Here is a 10,000-nt window from a genome sequence, read left to right on the forward strand (position 1 = left end):
AACACCCATATCTCTGCACTAGAACATCGGGGAGACGTGGGGGTGGGTTCTATGGACTCTGGTTGACAAACAGACTTTAGGCATCACCCTAGCAACCATCCACAGTACCCTAGCAACCTTATATAAACACCCATATCTCTGCCCTAGAACATCGTAGAAATATGGGGGTGGGCTTTTTTGACATGGTAGTGACAAATTTTGCCAATAAAAGTGACACATTTTCTTCAAAAAAGTTATCTAGATTATGCGTACGAATTAGATTTTTCTCTCGTCCACAGCTCTTAAAACACATTCACTTATTTTCCAAGTGAATGTGAATATGTGTGTGAAAACAAGTTTGATATCAATGATGGCAAGCCCTCACAGAGAGGAAGATTTTCAGTGAATAATGACTTAAAATTGGGTTTACAGTTCACGCAAAAATATTAAATGGCTTCAAAGACTTGGAATATAGTGCACACGCCATTGACTATTTGTTTGATATTTATATTGTGCATTTGTTGTTGTTTTTTTGGATCTTGACAGAAATTCATTGTACAGAAAAGTGCAGCATAAAGATTTCCCCTTAACAGAGGGAAGTCAAAATGGTTTGGAACAACATGAGGGTGAGGAAATGATGACAGACTTGTCATTTATAGCTGAATCTTTAAACGATCACGTGTGTGCGTGTTCTGACCGAGTGTATTGGCGATTCCTGTTTTGACACTGGACATTCCCACGTGACTGATGCGGTTCTCGTGTTCTGCCTTCACCAACACCACGATCTTAATGTTCCACAGCGTCTGTACGGCGATCTACAACTCAGAGAGAACATAAAAGACATTTAAAAGCATTTATCTTTTCATCTTTTTCCTCCTCCTCACTTTCAGTTCTGAAATGTGTGTGGAAAGTTTAACCGCTGTATGAGAAACACAGATGACCATAAAAATCTCGTTAAATTAGGGTCTAAAAACAGACAGACATAACAGTTGCTGAGTCATTAAACCCACGTTACCACAAACCCATGATCAGACGCTATCTCTGTGTATTTTAAAAACAGCTAATGACACACTCCAGCTCTTTTAAGTGTTGAATAATATCTTGAGGATTAATGCATTATTCTAGTCTCGCTATTCTGACAGATCTGAGGTAGAGTCCCTTCTCTCTTCATTTAGACATTTTCACTAGAGGATGACCTAACAATGATGGGCACCGAGTCCGAGATTCTACAAATGAAACGACTTAATTCTACAGTATTGTTCTACAATACTGAAGCTGATAGCCGATTAATCGTCTGATTATTCGATTAAAAATCGATTTATTTAATGTGTTAAGAATAGTCTTAGTCTTTCCTAACTGTGATGGGCACCGAGTCCGAGATTCTACAAATGAAACGACTTAATTCTACAGTATTGTTCTACAATTCTACAATATTGGAAGCCGATAGAAGCAGATAACCGATTAATCGGCATTTCAAAATAAAAGACCCTATGTGTATTCTGGCCTTGTTTATAGTTAAAAGTCCCGCATTATTCCTGGTTATTTATTGGGATTTTGGTTGCACAATAAATTGCATTTAGTTAATTTGGACTATGTCTGTGCCTATCAGAGTAAGACCTGTTGTCTTACCTAAAGTTGACCTCTAATTTAGACTGTTTGGATTAAGTTCAACAGCTCTAGTGTGAACGCCCCTGTACTGATGTCCCAGTGTCAATCATTCCCGCTCTCACCGGTTTATAGTCCGTCTCTGTGTACTCTTTGAGGGTACAGCGGAGCGTCTCCACCCAGTCTTTATCGAACACCGAATTCTCCTGCGTACCGAAGACGTAGATGTCGTGAGGGATCGAAACCGCCATCTCATCCAGGGTTTTCCCCAAACCGCGAGATAAAATCCACGATCCCATCGATTTGGGAGCGGGAACGCCACCTGCAGGCAGAAAGAGAAAGTGCTATCAATTGCACAAAGATAATCAATAAATGATTAGTGTGTGTGAGTGGTGTTGGGGGTCCCACCCATGTTCCACGTCCCAATAAAGACTGAAATCATATCCGGCTCGTCCTGGTTGGAATGTTTGTTTTTCATGAGCTGCAGCAGTTGACAGAACGCTTCCCTTTTCTACAGGACAACAAACACGGATCAATTCAACCAGGACATGAAGAATATGAAGATGGTGTCGTATGTGCGGTGCTGGTTTACAGAACATCACAGGGAGTGTGTGCGGATGTGTGACTCACTTTAGCGCTGGCAAAGATGAAATCTTTCCGCTGACTTTTGTCTTTTTCCTTCTCAAAGACGATTCCAAGTTTATTCTGCACACGCTGAGACTTAATGAGCTGCCATACTACACACACGCACACACACACACACACACACACACACACACACACAGAGAGAGAATGACATAATAAGTCCTTTGCTCAACAAACGTGATTTTAACCTAATTTGGTGGTCCCGGTCAATAATTAGCATAAATAATTAGCATACGGCGAGATTTAGAAGCAATTTGAATAGGCTGGTCATTTTTGACCGGGACCACCACAAGTGTAACATGGGAAAAAACAATATGGCTGCAAGCAGCGATACATGGGTCAAGCCAATTAACGGCACCATGAGCAGCAAAAGAAGCTTAGCGACATGTTTTTGGTTAGAGTCAATTGAACGGTGTATGAGCAGTTAGAAAAGGTAAACTTTCAATCATTAAAATAACTAAAAATTGATTTTTGTCCAGTATGTGGCGCTGTTCTGAAACTGCTGAGGTACTATCTGGACATGATGTTTATCATGCAGAAAGCGCTCCAGAGTTACCAGACAAAATAGCAAATTGTCTATCTCCTGACCAGTAGGGGGCAGTGCGCCAAAACGCTGCAGGTTACCTCAGGACCTAATGATACATACCAAGTTTCGTAACGATACGCCAATTTGTTCGTAAAATACAGCATTTTATGACTACATTTAAAATGGCTGACATTCAAAATGTGGTATCGTTCGACTCAGTATGTAGCACTTGATCTAAAGAGACAATATTTGTATTTATACAAGTATAAGTTTTATATAAGTTTTGCTATTTCCTGATCAGTAGGGGGCAGTGCGCCAAAACACTGCAGGTTACCTCAAGGCCTAATAGTGATGACACGTACCAAGTTTCGTCCCAATCCCTCCAAGTGTCGCGGAGATACAGCCTCAAGATCAATTTTGCGAATTTCTTTGTCAAATTCGTTGAAGCGCCATTCGTTAACGGTATCGTTAATCAAAATTCTGTGAATAGCTTTTTGTCATGAGTGCCTCTGGATGATGCAGGCCAAATTTCGCACAAATCGGACAAATGGCTTAGGACGAGGTCGAAAAAGTAGGTTTTTCAGATAATGAAAAATGGCCAACGTCCAAAATGGCCGACATAGGAGTTGTTCCATATCATTGGACTCGCTATGCCCTACTGAGTATAATGAGACCAATTTGATGATTTTATGACAAACTGTTCAGAAGTTATAAGTAAAAATTATCTTGTTACATATCTCCTGACCAGTAGGGGGCAGTGCGCCAAAACGCTGCAGGTTACCTCAGGGCCTAATGGTGATGACACGTACCAAGTTTCGTCCCAATCCCTCCAAGTGTCGCGGAGATACAGCCTCAAGATCAATTTTGCGCGTTCTTTCTCGAATTTGTTGAAGCGCCATTCGTTAATGGTATCGTTTATCAAACTTCTGTGAATAAATGTTTGCCGTGAGTGCCTCTAGATGATGCAGGCCAAATTGCGCACAAATCGGACAAACGGCTTAGGACGAGGTCAAAAAGTATGTCTTCAGATCATTCGAATTTTGTTGCTAGGACGCACGGTTCAAAGGTTATTAACATAAACGTGAGTGCAGATTTGAGCAGTTGGTGGCGCTAGAGGGTTTGAGGTAGAGATCCCAAATTGGCTGTGGTAACACATCAGACCGTCCTCTGGCCGTGTGCCAACTTTCATAACTTTCCCGCAAGCGGTTCTATCGGTGGCCGTAGACTCAAGAGCAGAAGAAGAAGAAGAAGAAAACTCGTCACGCGCCCCACCGAGAACCACATTATAGCGACCACGAGGAGGTTACCCCATGTGACTCTACCCTCCCTAGCAACCGGGCCAATATGGTTGCTAAGGAGACCTGGCTGGAGTCAAGCATTACTATTCATCATGACTGTCCTGATACCAGCATAGTTTAGGATGTTTCGTGTGTCAGTAACTCACTCTTGTCGTGGGTGAATGTGTTCCAGTCTTCTTGTGCGTCTTTCATTTTCTTCATCACCACCAGTTTCCCGCCTTCCACGTCCACACTCAGTGAATATTTCTGACTCTTCCCGATCTTTGTCAAATCGGCCAAATACACGTCCAGCTTTACCTGACATGAGAGAACACACACACACACACACACACACACACACACAACACACACACACACACACCAAATAAGAGCGTGAACTACCTGCACAGAAATCATTATAACACCATTAAATCTGTGGTTTAAAGAATCATAACAATGATGTGTGTGTGTGTGTGTGTGTGTGTGTGTGTGTGTGTGTGTGTGAGAGAGAGAGTGTGTGTGTGTGTGTGTGTGTGTGTGTGAGAGAGTGTGTGTGAGATTGTGTGAGAGAGTGTGTGTGAGTGTGTGTATATGAGAGTGTGTGTGTGTGTGTGTGTAAGAGAGTGTTTGTGTGTGTGTGAGATTGTGTGAGAGAGTGTGTGTGAGTGTGTGTATATGAGAGTGTGTGTGTGTGTGTGTAAGAGAGTGTTTGTGTGTGTGTGAGATTGTGTGAGAGAGTGTGTGTGAGTGTGTGTATATGAGAGTGTGTGTGTGTGTGTTTGTGTATGAGAGTGTGTGTGTGTGTGTGTATGAGAGTGTGTGTGTGTGTATGAGAGTGTGTGTGTGTGTGTGTACGTTTGTGTATGAGAGTGTGTGTGTATGTTTGTGTATGAGAGTGTGTGTGTATGTGTATGTTTGTGTATGTGTGTGTGTATGCGAGTGTGTTTGTGTATGAGAGTGTGTGTGTGTGTGTGTATGCGTGTGAGTGTGTGTTTGTGTATGAGTGTGTGTGTATGCTTGTGTGTGTTTGTGTATGAGTGTGTGTGTGTGTGTGTGTGTGTGTGTTTGTGTATGACAGTGTGTGTGTACCTCAAAGGTTTGTACAGGAATAGTTTTGTTGTGTCTGATGGTCAGCAGAGGTGAGATGGGCGGAGCCGTGGAGCTCATATCCTGTAATGCCTTCAGAGCCTGAAACAAAGTTTATTTATTTATTTTTGTGATTTTCTCCCCAATGTGGAACGCCCAATTCCCAAAGCGCTCCAAGTCCTTGTGGTGGCGTAGTGACTCGTCTGAGACCGTCAATCCGCGCATCTTATCATGTGACTAGTTACCATGGAGATGTAGCGCATGTGGAGGCTTCCCGCTATTCTCCGCGGCATCCACATGCACAACTCACCACACGCCCGACCGAGAGCGAGAACCACATTATAGCGACCACGAGGAGGTTACCCCATGTGACTACCCTCCCTAGCAACCGGGCCAATTTGGTTGCTAAGGAGACCTGACTGGAGCCAATCAGCACACCCTGGATTCAAACTCATTATTCATTGAATCCAAAGGTTTCTTGTTCACCCCGAGACTATCAACTCGACAGGTCGGATGTGTGTGTGTGTGTGTGTGTGTGTGTGTGTGTGTGTGTTCACCTTCTTCTCTATAGACGACAGCAGATCTTTCAGGATGGCCAGTTTAGTGACCAGATGCTCCAACTCCTGATCTCCCCCCTGAGACATCGTCTACAGACAGACAGAGACAAAACTGGCACAAAAGTCCAGAAATCACGACATAAACCGCCGAGAGAAAATGACGTCATACCTGCTGGATCATTCTGGACACCATGGAGGCGCTCTGCTGGTCGAACACCTTGGACAAGATCTCCAGACCGCACAAAACTTTATCCACCTCTCTACAGACACAGAGAGAGGACTAATGTAGCCGTGTGCGTGTGTTTACATACATATGTTTGTTTGTTAGCGGTGTGTACCCATGCAGTCGTTTGCAGGACGCCACCAGAGTTTTGTTGAGGTGTGGCAGGTTGTGTGCGCCCTGTTTCACGGCCTCCAGGTCGAGAGCGTAACTGCCCTTCAGATACTCGTGAGAGATGGTGCTCAAACCGTTGGACGCCGTTACACTGCAGAGACAAGAGACGACTGTAGCGCTCACACACACACATCCATGAGCATATTTACACGGTGCGATTAATAACTGGTTTTCACGCTAGCCATCATGTAACCACTCGCGCCAGTGATCTGTGCTGCATATCTGGAGCGCAAGCATCAGGATTACATGTTAACTTTAAAAGGAGGGGCTTACTTCTCAGAGGGCGTGTCTGGAGGAGTGAGGGCGGAGCCTGCAGGGCTGCTAGTAGAGGCAGTACGTGGAGGGAGGGGCGGCTTTTCATCCTCACCATCTGAACACACACACAGAGAGAGAGAGAGAGAGAGAGAGAGAGAGAGAGAGTCAGTAAGACTGTGTGTGTGTGTGTTTGACTGTGAGACTGTGTGTGTGTGTGACTGTGTGTGAGTGAGTGAGTGTGTGTGACTGTGTGTGCGTGTGACTGTGCGCGTGCGTGACGATGCGCATGTGACGGTGTGTGTGCGTGTGACGGTGTGTGTGTGTGTGTATAGTGCGTGACTGTGTGTGTGAATGTGTGTGTGTTTGTGTATAGTGTGTGAATGTGAGTGTGTGTGTGTATAGTATGTGAATGTGTGACTGTGTGTGTGAATGTCTGTGTTTGTGTATAGTGTGTGAATGTGTGTGTGTGTGTGTATAGTATGTGAATGTGTGACTGTGTGTGTGAATGTCTGTGTTTGTGTATAGTGTGTGAATGTGAGTGTGTGTGTGTATAGTATGTGAATGTGTGACTGTGTGTGTGAATGTCTGTGTTTGTGTATAGTGTGTGAATGTGTGTGTGTGACTGTGTGTGTGTCTGTGTGTGACTGTGAGTGTGACTGTGCGTGTGACGGTGCGTGTGACGGTGCGTGTGACGGTGCGTGTGACTGTGCGTGTGACTGTGCGTGCGATTGTATGACTGTGTGTGTGTGTGTGCGGGTGTGACTGTGTGTGTGTAGTGTGTGAATGTGTGACTGTGTGTGTGTCTGTTTGTGACTGTGACTGTGCGTGTGACTGTGCGTGTGCCTGTTTGTATGACTGTGCGTGTGACTGTGCGTGTGCCTGTTTGTATGACTGTGTGTGTGACTGTGTGTGTGTGTGCGTGTGACGGTGTGTGTGTGACTGTGTGTGTGTGTGTGTGTACAGTGTGTGACTGTGTGTGTGAATGTGTGTGTGTGTGTGTACAGTGTGTGACTGTGTGTGTGAATGTGTGTGTGTTTGTGTATAGTGTGTGACTGTGTGTGTGTGTGTGTGTGTGACTGTGTGTGTGTGTGTGTATATGTGTGTGTGTGTGTGTGTGTGTGTGTGTGACCGTGTGTGTGTGTGTGTGTGTGTGTGTGTGTGTGACTGTGTGTGTATAGTGTGTGACTGTGTGTGTGAATGTGTGTGTGTTTGTGTATAGTGTGTGACTGTGTGTGTGTGGGTGTGTGTGACTGTGTGTGTGTGTGTATAGTGTGTGTGTGTTTGTATAGTGTGTGTGTGTGTGTGTGTATAGTGTGTGGGTATGTGTGAGTGTGTGTGTGTACCAGAGTAATCTTTTTCCTCTGTGGTCTCTTCTCTCTCCACTGGAAACAGAAGTGTGGTCACCAGCCCTTGACTCGGCTGAAGATACAACTGAATCAACTCCGGAAGAGTCTTAAAGCGTTTTGGCTGAATGCCCTGCGATGTCTGAAACACACACACACAATCTGTATTAGAACACACTGTTAGTTAGATCTAAAACTTTATAAAACTCTTTATTAAAGAATTCAAAAATCGAATGAATGTGTGAATCACCATCATAATCACAGTTCAATATTTTTCAAAATAATCACAATATGACTTTTTGTCCAAATCGTGCATCCCTAATACACACACACTCACACATACACTCACACACAAACCCACACGCACGCACGCACGCGCACACACACACGCTCACACACAAACACAAACTCACACGCACACACTCACTCGCACTCACTCAAACTCACGCTCACACACAATTGCACACTCGCACACGCACACACACCTGCGCGCACTCACACGTGCACTCAAACTCACACACGCACACACACACACACACACACACACACTCACTCACTCATGCTCCCACACAAATGCACACTCACACACACCTGCGCGCACACACACGTGCACTCAAACTCACACGCACACACACACACACACACACACTCACTCACTCACTCACTCACTCATGCTCCCACACAAATGCACACTCACACACACCTGCGCGCACACACGTTCACGCACTCACACATAAACACACACACACACACTCACACTCTGTACCTGCACTGCCAGGAAGTTCTCCTCATCAGGAAGAATCCTGTATGTGTGGACGTGTTTCTGAAACCTACAGACAGAGAGACAGACAGACAGAGACAGACAGACAGACAGACAGGTTAGCTGGAGGCGTCAGTGTTTGGGTATATATGCACTGACTGTATATCATGACTAATGCTGGTATCTTCAGATGATTCATGCATATATTCATCTGTGATTCTGTGTTTACATTCTTAGTGGAAAAGAGAGAGAGAGAGAGAGAGAGAAAACCCGAGAGCTGAAGCCTAAAACCAGTCCCCTTTGTCAGCTGGCTCTGAAACTCACAAACCCACTAACAATTAACAAACACCAGTTTCAGACCAGCACTGCTGAACTAAACCAAACCAGAATAAACCAAATCATAAAAGAAAGCAAAAATTCATATTTGGACCATTGGGAAAATGAAAGTAAAAACCAAAGCAAACTGGAATGTTATCGGACCCTAAACAGTGTTGGAGGGAGATCAGATCAGATGCTGGTGTTACTGGAGGAGATCAGATCAGATGCTGGTGTTACTGGGGGAGATCAGATCAGATGCTGGTGTTACTGGGGGAGATCAGATCAGATGCTGGTGTTACTGGGGGAGATCAGATCAGATGCTGGTGGGGGAGATCAGATCAGATGCTGGTGTTACTGGAGGAGATCAGATCAGATGCTGGTGTTACTGGGGGAGATCAGATCAGATGCTGGTGTTACTGGGGGAGATCAGATCAGATGCTGGTGTTACTGGGGGAGATCAGATCAGATCAGATGCTGGTGTTACTGGGGGAGATCAGATCAGATGCTGGTGTTACTTTACTGGGGGAGATCAGATCAGATGCTGGTGTTACTGGGGGAGATCAGATCAGATGCTGGTGTTACTGGAGGAGATCAGATCAGATGCTGGTGTTACTGGAGGAGATCAGATCAGATGCTGGTGTTACTGGGGGAGATCAGATCAGATGCTGGTGTTACTGGGGGAGATCAGATCAGATGCTGGTGTTACTGGAGGAGATCAGATCAGATGCTGGTGTTACTGGAGGAGATCAGATCAGATGCTGGTGTTATTGGAGGAGATCAGATCAGATGCTGGTGTTATTGGGGGAGATCAGATCAGATGCTGGTGTTACTGGGGGAGATCAGATCAGATGCTGGTGTTACTGGGGAGATCAGATCAGATGCTGGTGTTACTGGGGAGATCAGATCAGATCAGATGCTGGTGTTACTGGGGAGATCAGATCAGATGCTGGTGTTACTGGGGGAGATCAGATCAGATGCTGGTGTTATTGGAGGAGATCAGATCAGATGCTGGTGTTACTGGGGGAGATCAGATCAGATGCTGGTGTTACTGGGGGAGATCAGATCAGATGCTGGTGGGGGAGATCAGATCAGAAGCTGGTGTTACTGGGGGAGATCAGATCAGATGCTGGTGTTACTGGGGGAGATCAGATCAGATGCTGGTGTTACTGGGGAGATCAGATCAGATCAGATGCTGGTGTTACTGGGGGAGATCAGATCAGATGCTGGTGTTACTGGAGGAGATCAGATCAGATGC

At 45.1% G+C, this 10,000-nt stretch overlaps 1 protein-coding gene across 1 annotated transcript in view; it reads right to left on the bottom strand.

The window, feature by feature from the left end:
* LOC127631579 (phosphatidylinositol 3,4,5-trisphosphate 5-phosphatase 2A) overlaps window positions 1–10,000 on the bottom strand; it is a 32,261-nt gene that overhangs the window by 14,551 nt on the left and 7,710 nt on the right. Inside the window, exons 2-13 of the mRNA XM_052109762.1 lie at window positions 8,434–8,497; window positions 7,668–7,809; window positions 6,343–6,439; window positions 6,014–6,160; window positions 5,845–5,935; window positions 5,676–5,765; window positions 5,122–5,220; window positions 4,200–4,350; window positions 2,215–2,321; window positions 1,993–2,095; window positions 1,710–1,906; window positions 677–794 (exon numbers count right to left, since the gene is read on the bottom strand). Of these exons, the coding sequence (XP_051965722.1) occupies window positions 677–794; window positions 1,710–1,906; window positions 1,993–2,095; window positions 2,215–2,321; window positions 4,200–4,350; window positions 5,122–5,220; window positions 5,676–5,765; window positions 5,845–5,935; window positions 6,014–6,160; window positions 6,343–6,439; window positions 7,668–7,809; window positions 8,434–8,497 (1,406 nt within the window). The remainder of the gene's footprint in view (window positions 1–676; window positions 795–1,709; window positions 1,907–1,992; window positions 2,096–2,214; window positions 2,322–4,199; window positions 4,351–5,121; window positions 5,221–5,675; window positions 5,766–5,844; window positions 5,936–6,013; window positions 6,161–6,342; window positions 6,440–7,667; window positions 7,810–8,433; window positions 8,498–10,000) is intronic.

This window comes from Xyrauchen texanus, chromosome 38 (genome assembly GCF_025860055.1).
Source record: "Xyrauchen texanus isolate HMW12.3.18 chromosome 38, RBS_HiC_50CHRs, whole genome shotgun sequence".
Classification (NCBI taxonomy): domain Eukaryota; kingdom Metazoa; phylum Chordata; class Actinopteri; order Cypriniformes; family Catostomidae; genus Xyrauchen; species Xyrauchen texanus.